This window comes from Pseudonaja textilis, chromosome 3, assembly GCF_049901715.1.
Source record: "Pseudonaja textilis isolate UNSWEBS1 chromosome 3, rPseTex1.2, whole genome shotgun sequence".
Lineage (NCBI taxonomy): Eukaryota > Metazoa > Chordata > Lepidosauria > Squamata > Elapidae > Pseudonaja > Pseudonaja textilis.
In genome coordinates, this window is record NC_141992.1 from 24375605 (window position 1) to 24396121 (window position 20517).

The following is a 20517-nucleotide window of genomic DNA, read 5'->3' on the forward strand; positions in this document are numbered from 1 at the left end:
CAGAGTCGTAAAAAGGAAGCGTTTTATCCAGTCATTATGAGCCTTGGGCTGCATTTTTAGCGAAAAGCGGGTAATCTTTAAGTCGGTGGAAGAGGCACCTCAGCAACGAGGAAAATACACGGAAGGGAAGAGCCCCTCGGAGATGGGGAGTGGACTCAGGCAGGGGAAGCAAGGGTAATTGAAGCAGTTCTCCAAGTACAAAGAAATAAACCGCGGCACTCTGAATCACCAGAGAGCAGAAAAGGAAGCCCGCAGCTTCAAGGGAGGCACTTAGCTGGGGTCTCAGTGCCTCCAATTCCCCGCCGAAGTAGCAGAGAAAGCGCCCAGTCAGACCCCGCACCGACTGCTCACTCACCTTGGGCTTATCGAAAACAGGCGGACTGCTCTCCATGCTGCCGCCAACTCCAACTGCTGAGTTAGCCAGGATTCCTGTGGCTGCGCCGGCCCGTCCTGTCAGGCTTTTGAAGGGGTAGCTCCGCCCAGTGGTCGTTTTCGAAGCTGGTTCGTCCGCCAGTGACTCTTCGGGAGCTACAAGGGCGGCTGGGGTGAGAAAGTACCGTATTTGTTTATATATATATAATGTATTTCATATATTTTCCAGCGAAAAGCGACTCTGGGAAGCGTGTAACAAAACTGTAGAACAATAAATTCTCCCCGTGCTTTTGCTTCCCCTCCAAGCGCGGCTGGGCCAACCCCCGAGCTCGCCCAAAGGCTTCAGAGTTAAAGTAGTTGTTGCATGGACAGGGGTGTGTTTTTTGGGGGGGGGAGGGAGGGCAGGAGGAGAGTAATAAATTGGATTGGAATCAGGGTTTTTAGAAGATCGGAGGAAAACAAAATAATGGCAAAGGCAGAACGGTTGTTGTCCTGATGAGCACGTGTTATTGTAGTTCCTAAATCTTTCCAGGGATCCCATTTAGCAATGCGATAGACTATTAGAATAGATTTCATGGTTTCAAATACTGAATGGTCTTGGGAATAAGCACCACAGGCATTCAGAGCAGAATTGTTTTAAAACTAGAAATTAAAAAGCGAGTATTTGAAACTATGACGAATGTTTTGCCTAACCCAATGGCTTTTATTCGACCTGATGTTCGTAAGAATTGGGTGTTTAAATTCTCTTCCTTCCTGTTATATTTATAAAAAAAATATTGCAAGATAGACAAGTTTAAAGTACAGATGTTATTGAAAGCATTTTACAAATATGCTTATTGTTCCCATACTAACTGACAGGTTTAAATTAATCTTTGTACACAACTCAGAACAAAGTGTTTGAATTGTGTACTATGCCTTGCATTTAGCAACATTTAAGATATAGTAGTCTTGTAGTAATAGCCAATAATATAACATATTTAACTCTACTGTTTAACTGCTATTTATCTATCTACAAGATGGTGTCATTGGACATAAATAAAATGAAGATTACTTCAGTCAAAATTATGAACAACAGCCTTTAGGGTTTTTTTTTTCAGTATTAAAATGAAATATTCCAGTTTCTCATTCTCTGTGTTGGTAAGACTTCAAATAATAATGATTTGGCATTGTCAGAGTTACATAATCTTTGTGGCATACTACATTGTATTTCTGCTTGTCACTGCTTATTCTATACTAATATTTATGTGTAGATTCTAGTCTCGCGATTAAAATGTATTTTTAAGAATATCCTGCTATTTGATTGCTGAGTCATCCTAGGGCCTCTCCCCTCCTTCAGTTAAATACAGTCCTGGCAACTTCTGAAGTCATCTTTACCTATGTTGGACTAGCATATACCCCCACCCCACCCCTTCAAAGGTAGTTTCAGCAAGTGCACAACCTGTTAGGGATTCCATGCATTAGCTTGAAGAGAAGCCAGGAAATTGGCAGTAAAATTAAGATAGGGATTACAGCAGTAATAAGAAAGCAGATTACATGCCGATCAAATTGTACGCTGACTCAAGTGATTTGTAAATAGCCTTGTAAGTTTAAAAGGCATTACACCTTCCCTTAGCCCAGAAGTAAAGTTGAAAACTTAAAATGTTGCTTAACTATAGCTTCCAATGCCTCAAATCATATTCCCAATGGTAAAGGATGCAGTGAGTTGTAGTTCAAATTAGATGTAAAAAGCCATAGATTACTTATCCATACATATATCAGAGTTTTAGAAGACACATATCTAGTGCTTTGCTTTATCATGCAGGCAAACCAGATCTTGGTGTTCATCAGTCTGGGAGCTCCAATCTCTTCACTTCCAACATGGCTCACTATTGTTCAGACATCAATCCATATTAAAAATTAAAACCCCATATTCAGTTCCATATATGCTTGCACTCTCATTTTCTCCTTTGGTCTTATTTTTATACACAAGTATTCATGCTAGCTATATTAATACATCAATTAATGCAAAACTCTCATATTTGTTACAGTTTGCAATGAGGTGTGAAGTGACACTCCAAACCAATACTTATAATAGTTTAAAATGTTTCATTTATTTTGAACTTTTATTGTGGAAATTACAAATTATTTTCATTGGGTATTTGGATATTCTGAATTTGAATCTTTTTTTTAATGATATTAGTGGGGATTAGTTCTGGGGAAACTTGCTTATGAAAGATAGCATGCATCATACATTGTGTGTTCAGGCTTTGGCCTAGCACAGTGTATTAACTAGTGTAAATCAATTCTAATGTCTGACCATAAGAATACTAGGATTTTCCTTGACCTCCCATTTTTATTAGCATTTTTCATTGCTTTGTTTGCTGCTGCTTTCTAATTCTAATTAACCTAAAATGAACTATTGCAAATTAATGATGATATGAAGAAGTGCAGATAAGACTGAGGAAACCTCACTGGGAAAGGAAGTATATGGTTCTTTTGTTTGCTTGGTGAAACTAAATACCAAAATAAAAATAAGGCAATTCCTGGAATTGGTTTTGCAGCTAGATTCAGAAGGTGATTAATGCTTTTCTAAGGAAGGGCAAAATGCCATAGGTTTTAAAGAGGTGGTAATATGACTTTCCTTGAAATGACCACCTCTCTATTCAGCTGTATTAGGCCACTTCTGCCCCAAGTGCTAATTATAACCTATAAAACCCCCCACCCAATAGATTATAATTAGCATTACAGTACTGAGATTGATTATGTCACCTTGATTATGATTCTGTCACATCCAGTCAATCCCAGAAGGATCTGAATACGCTTCTACCAAGAAGGCAGGCCTCTCTGGCTGCCATAGCATAATGAAACATTATGGCCCCTCATGTCTGGCATTCAGGAAAACACTAAAACATTTATTTGAAAATGGAACATTGGTTCCTAGTTGATGGTGTCTGAGTGAAATGGATTGACTTAAATATGCTGTGTTGAGGGGTTGTTTTATTAATGGGATAGATAAAATGCTTCGGGGATAGTTTTTATGTTACATTGACCTGTCCTGTTTACCACCCAGAGTTATCTGTTTGAAAGGTATAGAAAGGTATGAATATACAAAGAAAGAATGCTGTAGGCATGAATTGAGACCTATCTCTAAACACATACCCATTAGAGCAGTGGTTCCCAAACTTTTTCAGTCCAGCGCCCCCTTAGTTCTACAAACTCATCCTCAGTGCCCTCCACCCAGGGGTGGGTCAAATTTCTGTGGGCATGGCCTAATTTGAGGGTGTGGCTTGCTGGTCACATGACTGGGTGGGCGTGGTTTGCTGGTCATGTGACTGGGTGGGCATAGCTTGCTGGTCACGTGACTGGCTGGCGTGGCTTGCTGGCTGGGCATGGCTTGCTGGTCACATGACGGGGTAGATATGATTTGGTGGTCATGTGACTGGGTGGGCGTGGCCAAGTGACTGGCAAACCAAATACAAGTGGTCCTCACTTAATGGCTGGTTGTTTAGCAAGTGTTCTAATTTATGACTGGCCTCTCCAGAGATTTTTGGAGCCATGCACACTCCCTTCTAACCCTGCTGGAGCAGGTCATTGCACTAGAATCTGCAAAGCATCTCTGATTAGACTCTAGCAGTGAATAAAATCTAATCAGAGGTTTTTTGCAGATTCTTGTTGATTTGTTGTTGATTTGCAGCAAAAATTACCGACCTCTGGCTTTGCTCTACTTTTCAAACATGCCGACACTGCCGTGTTCTCGGTGCCGGCCCCACAGGTCCACCCCATTGAGCCCACTGCATTGGAGGGATCTGTCCAACCAAGTCAAGTCAATGGGGTGAGCCTGGGAGAGGGAAAGAGAGAGAAAGAAGAGAGAGAGAGAAGGAAGAAAAGAAAGAGAAAAGGGAAAGAAAGAAAAAGGGATAAAGAAAGGGGGGGAATGGAAGGAAGGGACAGAAAGAAAAAGAAATAAAGAAGGAGGGAGGGAGGGAGGGAGGAGAAAGATAGTGAGATATCTAATCTAGTCCAATCACCTGCTCCAGCAGGGTTAGAAGGGAGTGTGTGTGTGTGTGTGTGTGTGTGTTTTCCTTGTAATTTAGCAGTACATTTTGGTTTTGCCTTCTGTACAATTGGCACTGTAATACATTGGGGAAAAGTAATTTTTAGAATGGAGATCTGGTCCAATGGATCCTGTTTAAAGCCTCTGTTAGGGATATACCCTAGCAAGATCTGCAGGGCAGTCAGGCAGGCAGGCAAAATATGTGAGATATCCTGTTGTGTAGCTTACACTCAGTAAACCATACACAGTGCCAATTAAAGTAGTTTTATTCCAGCAAGAGTTTAAGCATAGTCAAAACAGTCCATATATCATACACTTAGTTCAGTCCGTCCAGGGATTATTCATTTGCAAATTCCAATGTCCAAAATGAGAGGTCAGTACACTTACAAAATAACAGTCCGGTGAGTTATCTCCTCGCAGTAGAGAGAGATATGCAACAAAGTCAGAAACTCCTCTCTTCCGTCTGCAACTCCAGTAATTGCCAGCAAAGCGTCAGGGAATCGTCAGGGAAATCGTCAGCGTCTCATCAGCGTCTCTTGCTCCCTCTTATGGTGTTTTCACACCACACCCAAAATACATGCTTTGCATTTAAAGTAACACACACTTTAAACTAAGAATCATAGCTTATATATATATTATCTTACCCAAACTAGTTAGGTGACCAATGTTATACCTAACAGCCTCAACAAAATGTGAGAGCTTCCTGATAGTCTTGACCATGTTTTGTCCACAAAACCTTTAATAGAAGCCAAAGATGTTTCAATGTGCTGGCAAAGATGTTTCAATGTGGAAAAGGGCCTCAGTCTAAACTAGGCCTCATTTCAATCTGATGCATCAGATCTCTCTCTCTCTCTCTCTCTCTCTCTCTCCCCCTCCCTCCCCCTCCCTCCCAGACTGGCTTTGCTCTACTTTCCCAATGTGCCTGCAGGGCTGGTGCTTCGAATATGGATAGATGGATGGATAGAGAGACAGACAGACAGAGACAGGTAGGTAGGTATCTAGATAGATTGGTAGGTAGATAGGCAGGCAGGCAGAACTTTTGGATGAATGTATGGATAGGTAGGTAGGTAGGTAGGTAGATCTATATTGATAGATAGGCAGGTAGGTAGGCAGAAAGACAGATAGGCAGGAAGGCAGGCAGACATTTTGGATGGATGGATGGATGGATGGATGGATGGATGGATAGATAGATAGATAGATAGATAGATAGATAGATAGATCGATCTATATTGGTAGGTAGGTAGGTAGGTAGGTAGGTAGAAAGAAAGCCAGGCAGACAGGCAGGCAGACCTTTTGTATGGATGGATGGACGGACAGACAGAAAGAATGAATGCGACAGCAGTGGCACTTTGAGAAAGTAGAGCAAAGCCAGAGTGGGAATTGAAGTCCACACAAGTTGCCAAGGTTGAGAAACACAGGCTGAATATATCAACCCAGCCATTCTGGTTTAGAGTTTAGCATGCTATTTGATTCCGGCTTAGTCAATGAATAAACCATGGCTAAGATCTTCCTGTTCCTTAATGCAGCTGCCCCTCTACCCCTTCTGTAGCCCCCTGCAGCTGCCCCTCTGCCCCTTCTGCAGCCCCCTGCAGCTGCCCCTCTGCCCTTTCTGCAGCCCCCTGCAGCTGCCCCTCTGCCCCTTCTCCAGCCCCCTTTGGCATCCAATTTTGCAATGCCAACCTCCCCGGGGCAGCGATGCAGCCAACCTCACCCTCTTTGCTTCAACCCAAGGTCTACTTCCATCGGACCAAGCAAGGGGAGGTACTCTGCACATGCTCAGAGACTTCCAACTTCAGTGAAGTGTTCCGCCCATCTTTATGCTCCGCCTGGGAGGAGGAAGGCATGCAGAAGCAGCCCAGACCAGGGGAGGCAGAGGGAACGATCGCTTGGAAACTAAGCTAGCAAGCAAGCAAGCGCAGGGCTCGGTTGGAAGAACCGGGCTGCAGAGGGAGGCTAGGTTTTAGGTCCAGGATGGCCACGTAGAGCTGAACCGAACCGAGCCATGCGCCTTGGAGAGCCGCAGCTGCACCCACCCGCATCCTGCGTGCAAGCCCGGCTGGCTGGAAGGGCAGAGGCTGGGTGGGCACTGCGCGCTCCCTTGTTCTTTGGGGAAGGGGGCCCTAACGCCAGATCACCCACCCCTTCCACTACGCGCCTTGGGAAGGTTTTGCTTTCGGGCCTTCTGACATGCCTCAGCCACTTCCACCGAAGAGGGCAGCCTGCAAGCTAAGGCACCCTCTTTCTACCACCTCCCACCTCTCCCCCCCTAGGCTTGGCAAGGCTCACCACGCGTGGGTTCCACATTCAAGGTGCCAGCTACGGAGTGATGAAACAGTCAATGGACTGTGTGGCCGGCAGTCAGTGAGCCTGCGGGGCTGGCACCTTGAACGCCCCCCTGCCACCTCTTAGCGCCCCCTTGCTGGCCCCCTTGCCTCTTACCGCCCCCCCTAAGGCATCACACCACCCCCAGGGGGTGGTACCGCCCACTTTGGGAACCACTGTATTAGAGGGTCACTATTCTCATTCATTCTTAGCTCTCACAGTGGGTCTGTCATTCATCCGCTGAATTATTTTCATTCTGAAAACTTGCACAACTTAACAAAATTCATTTATGTTTAATTGTGAACTTTACATAGAAAGGTCACATAGAACATTTGTTTCTTACAAAACTACTAACTAAAAAAAAAGGAAACAGTAACAGAAAGCCAAGGGGGTTCAGGGGTTACTGTACTGTATGTACTACCAGTATGTATACTGGCTGAAAACTCTGTGACCATGAATGCTAGCCTGGTGACATGCTTGTGAGCCAGTTAACCTCCTTTGGCTTTAGGACAGGGATCTGTCAACTGTCAAACCTGAAAACTTTGAGACTTGTGGACTTCAACTTTCAGAATTCCTTAGCCAGCCATATTGGACTTCAAATACAATTCTGGGAGTTGAAGTCCACAAATCTTAAAGTTGCTAAGTTTGGAGACCCCTGCTCTAGGAAGAAGACAGTGGCAAACTTTTTCCAGAAAATGTTGCCAAAAAAAAACCTGCATAGATGTGTCTGGGTAGTTATCATGATTGACGCAAAGGAGCTAATAAACATCACTGAATAAACATTTTTTGTAAATATAAATGTCAAACAATAAGTGATAGCAACATTTAAATGTACTTTCCAAGACTTAAACACAAACAGGCATTATGTATGGTAAAGTTATAGAATGCCAACTTGGAAGCCTTTTACAAATAGTCCTCTTTTAGCAACCACAATTGGGACCAACTCAGTTGTTAAGTGAAGTGTTCATTAAGTGAAACCATGACAGTGCTAAGGATCTTACTTCAGCTTTCCTTTACTTTAAAGGTTCATGAATGTCATAAATGTGAGGATTGGTTGCAAAATTACTTTTCATCACTGTCATAACTCTGACCAGTCACTAAATGAGGAAATAACTAAATGAAGACTACTGTAATTCACAGTCCCCTTGCAAACCTGAGAAAAATATAACCAGTATGAATAGTGACTCCAACACAATCAAGTCAATGCAAAAGAACTGCAATTTAAATACAATGGCTGAATGCTTTAAACATACTGGCTGGGGAAATCTGGAAATTGAAGCCAACACAACTTAAAGGTGCTAAGTTGAGAAACTCTGAACTATGTGTAGGAGGAAATTCTGAACTATGAACTATTTTATATCTATTTTATTATATTAAATATAAATATAATTGATTTGTCAGTTAGCCTAGTACATGGCTTTTATTGGCCTGGAAATGGAAGATGAAAGCAGGTTTTTATTTACAGCTCTAGAGCAAGGTTTGTTTTTATAGCTTGCTGCAGAAAAGTTCTACCTTGGCAACGCTCAGATGACCTTGGCTGACCTCAAAAAACTCAGCAGAATTAAACCTGGTGGGAAACTTAGGTGGGAAACAATCCGGAAATACCAGAACTATAGGCTTGGGTTCTCTTGTTAGGAAAGTGTAAAAACAACAACCTCAGCCCAGACAAAATTAGAGTTTGCCAAATTAATAGAATGTTCCCTGTTCAGTTATTCAGTATACATCTAAAGCTTCCTGTTTTTCTTACACTAAAGACAGTTTGATGGAAACATGGAGCATCTCTGACCGTACCCAAGAACTTGGAATAGTACTTGTACCTCAAGGGCTTCAGGTTGTGCACATCTAATTTACAAAATAGAACTACAGATCAGTGCTTTCTTTGCTTCTAAATAGCTTACTAAGAAAGCAATAGATAGATATATTTTTGATGGTGCTTAATGAATTCAGTTTAGCAACCCAAATAGATCTGTTCAGAGTGTGGCTGGCTTCCGGTCAGGACTTGTCCTTTGTTATAGCTGCTATTGAAACTAAGAGAAATGAGTTGGGTCTCTAATTTGAGCCCAGAAAATTAGGAGAGGAAATCCCATTGCCCATGGGAATTGGAATCTAGCACCTGGTTGGGAATGGCTGGTTAATACAGCCAACACAGCCACTCAGGAATCTGAGGGAACTGCTAGAAGCCAGTATTGTAACTGTTCTTAAAATGCCACTGCTAGTTCTGTTATTTCTTTGGATAATAGCACTTATTTGTACTCTATAGCACGTCTGTCAAATGCACATCACGTTCTCCCTCGAGCTGCTCGGATCATCCAGAGAGTGGGAGGTGCTCCACTCTGCGTCTGTGTAGGCTGAGCTTAATTATTAGGGAACGCTCCGCCCTCTGTCACGTGGTCCCTTGTAGCTTCCCAGTTTATGCTCAGCCTTTGCAGAGTTAGGCTGTGTGTTTTGATTGTGCTTCCCATTCTTTGGCTGATTCAAGCAGGATAATATTTCAGTTCAGGTTTGATTTAAGCTTTTTATTTCCTTAGCCTCTGCGCATCTGGGGGTGTCTTGAGACTTAGGGGTGTGCGTTTTCACCCCCAGGGGGCTGAGCGGGTGGCTTAGCAGCGCTTAGTGCTACCCCCCCGCTCTCTGCCGTTTATTTCTTTCTTTCCTGCCTTGCTGTCCTGGAGCCTTTTTTATTCTGGTTTTCCCCCCACCAATGCCAATTTCAGCGTCCTCGCCCTCGTGGCTCCTAGGACGCACCCACCCTGAGCCGCCCGCTTTGCCTTTTGCTTTCGATTTCCAGGCGGCCGCCATTTTGGGCGCCGCCTCGTGGCCGGGCGACATTTTGCAGGCCTCCTATTGCTGCGACGTTCTGCTGGCCCTAGGCTTAGGCTCCCAGGCCTAGTAGGGCTGATCTCTCTATCTCCCTCTCCCAGAGGGAAAAAAAGCTGTTTTTTACTCTTTACTCTGTTATTTGTTGGTGTAAGTGTTGGCTTCCGCAGCATATCTCAGGGTGGGGAATTAGAAAAGCAGCCACTCCCTCCCTGAGGGGGGGCAAGCTGCCTGAGGCCTTGTATTGTGGCGTTGATTTGGCTGATTGGCTTCTCTTCCTTTTACCAACTGCCAGGTTGTTATTCAGTCTAATACAGAATATCTTCATATTTCCTTACATTGGTAATCCAATCTCATTCAACTGGCATTTTTTCTCTCTCAGATTTGCTTAGAGACCTAGCTTCCATCACTGTGGCTGCAGTGTGTTTTCCTGGATCCTTATCCTGGTGGGATATAATTGTACATTAAAAGTCTATATCTGTGGCAGTTTTTTTTTTAAAAAATTTTTTTTTCCTTTTTTGGTCATATTTTCAGATTATTCATTGCAAATTCCAAAAGGGGGCGCGGGCCAGTTTCTGGATACCCGGCCTTACCCAGGTCGTATCCTAGGCGTGCCAACCGCCTGTACACACACATATATATATTTCTATACATTCATATTGATACTTCTGTTGTTTTACCATGGCAGATGATAACCCTAACTCCCGCCATTCTTTGAAGGCGAAATCTAAGTCCCATCGTGTGCGCAGACAGGCTAAGGAAACCTCCCAGGAGACTTCTAAGGCCTCTCAAAGGGATGCTTTAAGGCGTCATAAGGCACTAGAGAGGGAGTTCGATAGGCGCTCTAGGGTGACTCAACCATCACCCCCAGCCGCCCTCCTACTTCCAGGCACCCCCCCCCTCCAGTTTGTTCCCCTCTCTCCAGGCACAGCTCATCCCAAGAGTCTCACGCCCCTGGACCAGCTACCAGCCGGATGCCTGAAGGAAGCTGATCCAGGAGAAGCACCCACGATCGAGATGCCTGAGTACATGAGAACTTGGATGGAGCAGGCTATTCGACAGGGGATAGCTCAAGGCATGCAGCAGATGGCCGGATCAAGCCTTCCTCAGACGGCTCCCGCTCAAGAGCCGGTGCCAACTAGGTCCATGCCCACCCTGGACCCTGCTCCTGGTCAGGTATCCTCCCGGGGGGCCAGCCCTCTTCCAGAAAGGGAACCGGAGGAGGGAATGGAAATTTTAGACCAATACAGGGAGGAGGAAGAGGACCTTGAATGGGGATCCACCTTCCATGGGGAACCTTTTTCAGATTTAGACCCGATGGAAGCAGAGTTGTCGGAGGACGAGGGCCTTACCCCCGACCAGCCTTCCTTTGTGGGGTTATTCAAGCCCCACATGTTTAAGTCCATCTTGTTCAAGGCCAAGAACACCTCGGGCCTGGCCACTCAACTTCCCCCTGTCCCCCACTCCTTTGGGGAGGAACCGGAGGACGCAATGTTCAAGCAGGTGGCCGAGGATGTGATTCCCGCTCCTCCCATTTTCCACGATCTGGTTTCCAACCAACTGGGTTTTACGGGGGCTCCTCCGGCCCCATCCACACAGGATAAGAGGTTCTTTAACCTCGAACCGGGTTTCTGCTCCCTCCTCAATACCCCGGAGGTGGACAAGCCCATTGTTGGTCTCGCCTCTTCCTCCTCCCCGAGTGACCCCCTGGAGGCCCTCAAACCCGAGGATAGGAGGTCTGAATTGGCCTTGCATCGGGCTCATCTAGCCGACGCCTGGGCAATTAGATCAGCCACCGCAGCCTCCTTCTTTACCAGGTCCTCTATCCGGTGGCTCCGTCAACTGAAGGCCCACATCCCTCCATCCAATACACGGGTGCTGCAGGACATAGCCAAAATCACAGCGGCGGCAGAGTTCTCAGCTGACGCCACGTACCATTCGGTTAAATTCGCCTCCCGGGCGTTAGCGTCCCAGGTCACTGCCCACCGCCTGCTCTGGCTCAAACCATGGCAGGCGGATGTGAAGAACAAGATCAAGCTGGCCTCCGCCCCCATTAAAGGGGAGAAGCTCTTTGGGCTGGCCCTGGACCCTCTTTTGGCCGAAACTAGGGAAAAGAAGAAATTCCTTCCTCCTCTTTTTCGGAGGCCTGACTCCCGAACCCCTCAGCCTTTTCGAAGAGGATCCTCCCGGTCCTTCTACCAGTCCCCCTTCCCCCCCAGGTACCCGAGACCTCCCTCGTATAGAGCATCATATTCCCAGGATCGTTCCGTCCCGAGCGATCGAGATAGGAGGGGCGGAGGATTTAAGCGTCCCTTCAGGGGTTCCGGGGGAAGACCCTTCCGGCGCTCCAAATGAATCCTGTCTTTTTCCCCCCATTGGTGGTCGGCTGAGGCATTTTGCTGACCTGTGGGATTCTACCTCTTCTGACAAATGGGTCAGGGACTCCATCAGGTTTGGACTCGCTCTGGAGTTCAACTCTCAACCTCCCGAGTTCTTCATGTCATCTCCCCCCTCTAGGGACCCCTCCAAGCGCAAATTAATGGATGCGGCCATCCATCACTTACTCTCCATCCAGGCCATCCAGCCAGTTCCCCCTCTCAGTGAGGGCAGGGTTTCTATTCCCACCTCTTCGTGATTCCCAAGTCCTCGGGGGGATGGAGGGCTATCCTGGACCTCAAACGGCTCAATCGCTTCCTAACCCCCCGCAAATTCAAAATGCACACCCTCCAATCCATTTTGCAGGGTACCAGGCAAGGAGATTGGCTATCTTCTATAGACCTCTCTGAGGCATACCTCCACATCCCACCGGCCTTCACACTCTAAATTCCTTAGATTCTGTTACAATCACCACCATTTTCAGTATGTGGCCCTTCCCTTTGGGTTAGCCTCCGCTCCCAGAGTTTTCACTAAGATCCTCGCGGCCCTGGCAGCTCGCTTAAGGGACTGCCCGGTCCGTCTCCACTGCTATCTGGATGATATCCTCATCCTGTCCCATTCACAATCCCAAGCAGAGCTGGACACCAAGACTACCCTCTCTGCCCTCCACGCCCATGGTTTCCTGGTCAACCAAAAAAGAGCCAACTGGTCCCTTCTACCCGAATTGCCACTTGGGGGCCATCATTGACACGGTGCAGGAAAAAGTGTTCCTCTCCCCGGAAAGGCTCCAGAGTATTCAAAATTCAATTCAGGTTATTCGCCGATCAAAGAGGGCTTCTCTGTTAGATTTATCTAAATTACTGGGCCCGTCTTCATACCAGGTCCCTGCAGTGGCTCCTGCTTCCATTTCAAAGGTCCGGCAGAAGCAACTCAAAATCCTCCATCAAGGTACCTCCAAAGGTCCTCTCGTCTCTCCTCTGGTGGACCAACCCTGCCATCAACAGGGGTCATCTCTTCAAAGATCCCCAGCGTCTTGTCATCACCACAGACGCCAGCCTGAGCGGCTGGGGCGCTCACATCCAGTCCCTTACAACACAGGGCAAATGGTCCCATGCAGAGCGGGCCTGCAGCATAAACTGGCTGGAGCTCCACGCCATCCACCTGGCCCTGCGCCACTTCCTGCCTCAGGTACGCGGGCGGCACATCCTTATTCTCACGGACAACGTTACCGCCAAGGCCCATGTCAACAGGCAAGGCCTATTCGGTTGATGAGAGAGGCCGAGAGACTCTGCCATTGGGCAGAGCGTCACCTCCTCTCGATCAAAGTAGAACACATTTCGGGGGCCTCAAACACCCGAGCGGACTGGTTAAGCAGGGCCACCGTGGACCAGTCCGAGTGGCGCATTCATCCATCCCTTTTCAGGGAGGCGACCATGATCTTCGATCTCCCGTTAGTGGACCTCTTTGCATCCGCCCGCAACACCCAGCTCCCTCGGTTCTTCTCCAGGTTCCCTTCCCCTGGGGCCGAGAATCATGACGCACTTCGCTGTCCGTGGCCCCCCGGACTCCTGTACGCCTTCCCCCGTTAGCTTTGCTTCCCAGGGTCATTCAGAAGCTGATCCAGGAGAAGGCAGATCTGATTTTAGTGGCCCCTGTTGGCCCAGGCGACCGTGGTTTGCAGACCTCCGCAACCTCTCGGTGTCTCCCCGTGGAGAATCCCTCCGGACAGGATCTCCCTGTCTCAGGGCCCATTCAACATCCGGAGCCCCAATGGCTCCAACTAACCGTGTGGAGGTTGAGCGGGAAAAGTTGAGGAAGGAGAATTTATCTGACCAGGTCATTAACACGATCCTGGCCGCCAGACGGCCTTCAACCAATCGGATATACGATGCCACCTGGGTCAGCTTCTGCAGGTGGTGCCATTCATACATGGTCAACCCGCTCTTGCCTTCGGTGGCCCAGATTGTGAATTTTCTCCAGGATGGGCTCAAAAAGGTCTCTCACCTAATACCCTGAGACGCCAGGTAGCGGCCCTCTCAACTGTCGTCTCTGGCGACAATCTGGGTCCTCTCTCACCATCCCCATATCAGAGCCTTCCTAAGGGGGCTACTAACCTCCGTCCCCTGTTGTGCACCGGTACCCCACTTGGGACCTTAACAAGGTCCTGGTGGCCCTCACCAAACCTCCTTTCGAACCCATTAGAGAATCCTCTCTCCAAATTTTGACCTTTAAGGTAGTATTCCTGGTGGCAATTACCTCGCTCGCCGAATTTCGGAGATTGCTGCCCTTCGGTGAGAAAGGACCTCTGTATCTTCCATTCCGATCGGGTGGTTCTACGCCCAACCCGACCTTCTTGCCCAAGGTCAATTCAGCCTTCCACAGGGCTCAGGAGCTTACACTCCCGAACTTTTGTCCCAATCCTTCGGGAAAGGGAGAAACGATGGCACACCCTAGATGTCAGGCGGGCCCTCCGCATATACATTAACCGCACACAACCCTTTAGAAGGTCAGAGTCTTTATTTCTCTCCTTCCAGCCCAAGTCCTTAGGCCACAAGGTGTCCCCTTCCACCATCGGGCAATGGATCAGAGCCACCATCGCCAAGGCTTATTTGTCTCAGGCCTTGCCAGTTCCCAGTGGGGTTACGGCGCATTCCACCAGGAGTGCGGCCACCTCTGCGGCCTGGGCCACCCAGGCTCCAATCTCAGACATCTGTCGGGCCGCCACCTGGGCTTCCCCCTCCCCTTTCATTAGGCACTATAAGATTGACATCTTTGCGTCAGCTGAGGCCTCGTTTGGTAGACGAGTCCTCCAGCGGGTCATCGAGGACCCAGGGGAGCTCCCACCCCAGACGGATTCCCTCCCGTAGGACAGCCAAGCTTTGGTATGTCCCACTCTCTGGATGATCCGAACAGCTCGAGGGAGAATGGGCGTTGGTCTTACCTGACACGCCATTTCTAGTCGAGCTGCGAGGATCATCCAGCCCCGCCCTTTTTAATTTTTTTCCGTCTGGGGGAACCTTGTTTCAGCCAATGATACTTTAGGTCTAGTTAGATGAGAGTTAGACGACTTTCCTCCTCTCTCGACTTTGCATAAACTGGGAAGCTACAAGGGACCACGTGACAGAGGGCGGAGCGTTCCCTAATAATTAAGCTCAGCCTACACAGACGCAGACTGGAGCACCTCCCACTCTCTGGATGATCCTCGCAGCTCGACTAGAAATGGCGTGTCAGGTAAGACCAACGCCCATTTTGCATTATTTTTCCCCTTCACGGAGCTGAGGTGGCTGTGGCTTGTTCATGACACATCTGGCCCATGGGCCGTCAGTTTGACACTTCTACTATAGAGAAACTTCATTAATAAATGAATAAATAGTAGCAGAAATAATAGAAATAGAGTAAATAGCAATCAAATAAATAAACAAACAAACAAATAAATAAATAGCAACAGGGAAACACAATTGCTACTGAGATAATAATACAGGACACCTGCTCATTATTTTGCAGTGTAGCAAAATAATGCCTCACTAGCTGATGTGGAAGGACCCATTCGTATGGGGTGGCCTTTGTCTCATTCCCAGCCTGTTGTGCAGACAGAATATGTTAGATTGGTTCTTTGTTGTTTCACTTTAAAAGCATTTTTAAGCTTATTCTACTCTGTACTCATTGGTGATGCAATGAATGACATATTCCCATAGCAGCATCTGCCTAGTAGGATAGCTTTAGACCAGTGGTTCACACGCTCAGTAAAGTGAAGGTGTGTGGAGTTCAGGTCCCAGAATTCCCTGTCCAACATTTTTCAATTAGGCTGCTACAAGCTTCGAGAGGTGCTTCTCTTATATACATTAAAATGGGCTGGGGAAGAAACAAGCTTTGGTAATTGCTCAGAGTGACAGGTTTAATGACTTTCAAACATCACTCTGGTTCTGGGCAAATATCTTGCAGAGTAAGCTACTGCACTTCTCTGTTGATTTAAGGACTGAGAATCAAAAGCCCCCTCACTTCTTTGTTACTCATTAGCTTAATGATTGTAACCTTCTTCTTCCAAGAAATCCTTCCTTCACTGCTCTTAAAATTTGGACACACCTTGAATTTTAATTTGCTGCCTTACATGTTGCACTGAATGGAAATTCTGTCCTTCATGTACAAACTAGGCATTAGTATGCCAACTCTAAATAGTGACCGGATGGTAATTTACTGCAGGTTATAGGAAAAAAACAAGATAAAACCATTTAAACACTTAAAGCCACCACAATCTTTTGCTTGGCTTTTATTTGTGTGTGAGCAGGTGTTTCTTTTTAAACAAGACAAGAAAGGCTGAGTATGGATATGTAACAAAGGTCTGATTGTTAGAAAGCATTACAGGGAGAAGTCAAATGTATTTGTCCTACTGAGTCAGCACAGCTCGGGATACTTTTCCAAAGAATGTATACACCTGTATTCTTGTTTATAAAGCACACAATCCTCTTGTGAGAAGCTTTGTCTTTCGGGTCAGGGTGCTTTAAACTGGGCTGATCTTGATCCAGGGCATCTATTTTTATCCTGTAATAAGTTGCTTTGGCTTCTCATCTAGAGGTTCTTTACGGCAATTATTGGGAGAAATTTTAACAATGCCTGTGTGCAAAATCTTTAGCATTTTTAACTAGTAGAACATCACATTAGCAGAAACTATTTTCTTTTTAAGCAAGGGATTTCCCATGTTTTAAACAAAAACAGATGTCTTCCAATGGCACTAGAAGTAGATTCACAAAAATTCTTTTAAGTATTCTGAGGTTACTTTCATGGCTATTGAGAGCAAAAGGCAGCAAATGCGCTACATGATAATCTCATATAAATACTTGTGGTTTACCGAATGTAATTATGCCAGATGTTTGGACAAAGGAAGGAAGGATAGTACAATATTTGATGACCATCATGTGTCATGATTTTGCATCTTTATGGTTTGCTGAAGACCTCATAGTTACTTTTCAATTGCAGGAAATAAATCTAGGATTTCAAGTAAAGTCACTGAACTTTCTTTAGCTGTTAGGCAGCTGTCTTTTTAAAAGACTAAATTCACTGTCCAACCTGTTAGCTTGTTTTTAGCACAATTCATCAACTACCAGAATTTTCTTTTCTTTTCTTTTCTTTTCTTTTCTTTTCTTTTCTTTTCTTTTCTTTTCTTTTCTTTTCTTTTCTTTTCTTTTCTTTTCTTTTCTTTTCCTTTCTTTCTTTCTTTCTTTCTTTCTTTCTTTCTTTCTTTCTTTCTTTCTTTCTTTCTTTCTTTCTTTCGTCTGTCTATCTATCTATCTATCTATCTATCTATCTATCTACCGTGTTTCTCATAAAATAAGGCCGGGTCTTACATTTTTTTGAGCCCCGAAAAAACGGCTAGGCTGTCTTTTCGGGGGTGACTTAATTCCCCCACTTGCATCCTCGTCTAGAGCACCCCGCAGGCAGCCTCACCACCAGCCGCTCCTAACGGGTGATCATGGCAGAGCACAGAAAGCTCCCTACTCCCGCCAAATGCCTTTGCTGCAGACCTGAGACCTTTGGCGCCCGCTGCTGTTGCTTTCCCTTCTGCCCATGCTGCCACCGCGTTTGGAGCTGCCGCTTCCGTGTTTGGAGCACCACCATGTTTGGAGCTGCCACTGCGTTTGGAGCACGGCTGCCATTTGGAGCAGTAGCGATGCTCCAAACATGGAAGCAGCAGCTCCAAATGCAGTGGTCCTCCAAACGCAGTGGCAGCTCCAAACAGCGACGGCGCTCCAAACATGGAAGTGGCAGCTCCAAATGCAGTGACGGTGCTCCAAACACAGTAGCAGCTCCAAATGCGGAAGCGGCAGTTCCAAACGGCGATGGTGCTCCAAATGTAGAAGCGGTAGCTCCAAACGTGGCGCGGTATGGGCAGAAGGGAAATCAACAGCGGCAAGCACTATAGGTCTCGGGTCTGCAGCAAATGTGCTTGGCAGGAGTAGGGAGCTCTCCGTGCTCCACCATGATCGCCCATTAGGAGCAGCTGGTGGCAAGGCATGGCTACCCACGGGGCGCTCCTAACGGCAAGTCCCCCCGCCCTTCCCCCCATTTTCATGTTTTAAAATAGGCCTAAATTTGGGGGGAGAGGCTTAATTTCATTTTATGCCTAAAAAACATGCTGGGTCTTCCTATTGGGGGAGGCCGTATTGTTGGAGAAACACGGTGTCTTTCTGTCTGTCTGTCTATTTATCTATCTATCTATCTAGATCTAAAGTTACAATTTACAAACCAAAAAATGGACTGGGCCAAAATCAAATATACCATGTTATAATTTACTACAATATGTTAACTTAATTACATGTGGTACTTGTATAAAATAAACTGAATGTGTAAGCTGTTTTTACTACAGTATTGCTTGATGAACAAGCCACAGTTGGCTGGATTTATACATCATGCTCCAGTAAAACCAAACAAACGATATAATGCATGATGCATATGATGTGTGAACCCAGACTAACTACAGTTTGGAAATGCAGAAAAATGGTGCCTGTGTGTCTGTGAAAAAGAAACAGGACAGAGGTCATTTTTACTGGAAGGCCAGATAGTTTGTACAGATTATTTTCTTGTTAGAAGAGCTGCCAAAGGGTGGGGTGGCTGTTGATGGGCAGAGCTACTTTTATTCCTTTAGCCATACTTTCTATCTCTTTGGACCTGCCACGTCTGCTCTGCAAAATTCTATACCACCATTAGATATGCCAGCAGATACACTACCCATCCCCATTTCATTGCCCATGTAGAGGCCACCTGGTTCTGCAGCCCCAATCAGATCATCTCCATTTTGTTTGCTTTTTCTTTAACATTGTACACTGAATATCCACTGAGATGTGTACAATCCATAGTAAAAGTCCTATGCTAATGTTAACATGGGATGTTAATTCTTTCTAAAATGTGAATTCATCATGTGGCAAAAGGAGGTGTTTAAAAAAATCTCTCTCCCCTGTCAACATTAACTTATTCTAACCTGTTGCCCAGGTGTTGTGAACTCACATCATTTCTGACCTAAAATCATGGGAATTATAGCTCAAGATAACTCAAATTCGGGGAATCTGATTTGTCCCTGCATGATGGGTTATATTTTTTAAAAAATTAGGAATTTCATTTTTGTGGCATGTACTTTGATTAGGAACTAGCACTATTACTTGCTTCCAGTTAAGGATATGTTGGATTAAATAGAGATACTTTATATTGATCAACAAATTTTCTGTCTGTGTAGTTCAGGGGTGTAAATTCATATTTGTCACATGACATTGCAACTACCCCCTTCATTAAACCAGGTATGGCTGTGGCAGCAAATGACGCATCCCATCCGTGGGCTGTGAGTTTTAGCAGCCCTAGTCTAGTTGAAGTTTCTCTTTATAAGCCAAGGGATACAATACTGTATTTTCTCCTCTCTGAAACTTTTTTTTAATGTGAGAGAAGGTCCCTAAAATAGCTGCATATTTTTTCACAACTGCAGCTGGTAGAAATCTGGAAAAAAAACTTTTTTTTTAGCATTGAGATAGATGCCACGTTCAGATGCCATTCAGATGCCCTGGGAAGAGCTATATTTATCTGAACAGAGTCTCACTGATCCTGAGAGATTAAATCAGATTAAAATCTAGAAAAGATTAGGGAAATTCTCTTGACTTTATTTTAGGTCCAAGTAATTTTTGAGGAACATAAAAACTGTCTTTTGCCAAGTCAGTTATTTTACTTTTTGTTACAGTTTACTAGCCTTCCAGCGGCAGTTTCCATTGAGATGTTAACAAGCAATTCAGTATCCATAGGCAAAAATGAGAAATTAAAGCTATCAAACCATCAGGATTAAAACAAAGGTGAGGCTGATTAAAAGCTGTTTTAGCATAGATGAAGAAAATTAAATTAAATGTTCGGCTGGGAGGTATTTGTCTAACATGAAGAAGACAGTAGAATAGCCACCAACCTTTCCTTATACCCCTGCAATTTCTTTGTCATCGTCTATTGAATTACTAACTGGGTTCAAGTCTGCAAGGTTTTTCTTTTTTGAGATTGTCCAAAATAGATTAAATTCTGTCATATGCTTTATCTGTATTTGAGATCATATATAGTCCCGTTGAATTAATGACCGTCATTTTATAAATTATTTCATTACCTATTTACAGATAATTTTCACAGACTCATAGAATGGAAGAAATGGAAAGAACATTGGAAATTGTCTACTCCAACCTCCTGACGTTTTTCCTTCTTGCTGCTTAAGAAGTTTGGTCATTATCCTTTTTCAACTTTGTGGAAGACTTTGGAGATCTTATAAAGGAAGTGACTTGATGGATAAATAAATGACGTTTACTTTCATTATACAATCATTCTTTACAATTTAATATTGAATGATTCAGTGTTTTTTCAGTATTTTGAACAGAGCCATGAATAATGGAAGCCTTTTGAAACTTGTCAGGAAAACATATCTGCGTCTGCCTTGAATTTCATTTGTAACTCTTGCTGGAAGCCAAGTGTCTCCTCTGAAATATTTAATTTTATTTTAAAGATAAAAGTTTCTGTATATATCATAGTTGTATTGGACTCTAGGGAAAGTACTCATCTCCATTTCCTAGCTGAGTGAGCTAACATAG

At 45.2% G+C, this 20517-nt stretch overlaps 1 protein-coding gene and 1 long non-coding RNA gene across 3 annotated transcripts in view; one reads left to right on the top strand and one right to left on the bottom strand.

The window, feature by feature from the left end:
• The window catches only part of ADA (adenosine deaminase), a 65032-nt gene extending 64547 nt beyond the window's left edge, over positions 1 to 485 (bottom strand). For both annotated transcript variants that reach the window (XM_087929056.1, XM_026697552.2), the window contains exon 1: positions 356 to 485. In XM_087929056.1, coding sequence (XP_087785182.1) covers positions 356 to 391 — 36 coding nt within the window. In that variant the 5' untranslated portion in view covers positions 392 to 485. The remainder of the gene's footprint in view (positions 1 to 355) is intronic.
• LOC148126035 (uncharacterized) lies at positions 412 to 20242 on the top strand. The gene is made up of 2 exons (XR_015742709.1): positions 412 to 545; positions 20053 to 20242. It is a non-coding gene; the product is annotated as an uncharacterized LOC148126035 (long non-coding RNA).
• Positions 20243 to 20517: the final 275 nt, after the last annotated feature.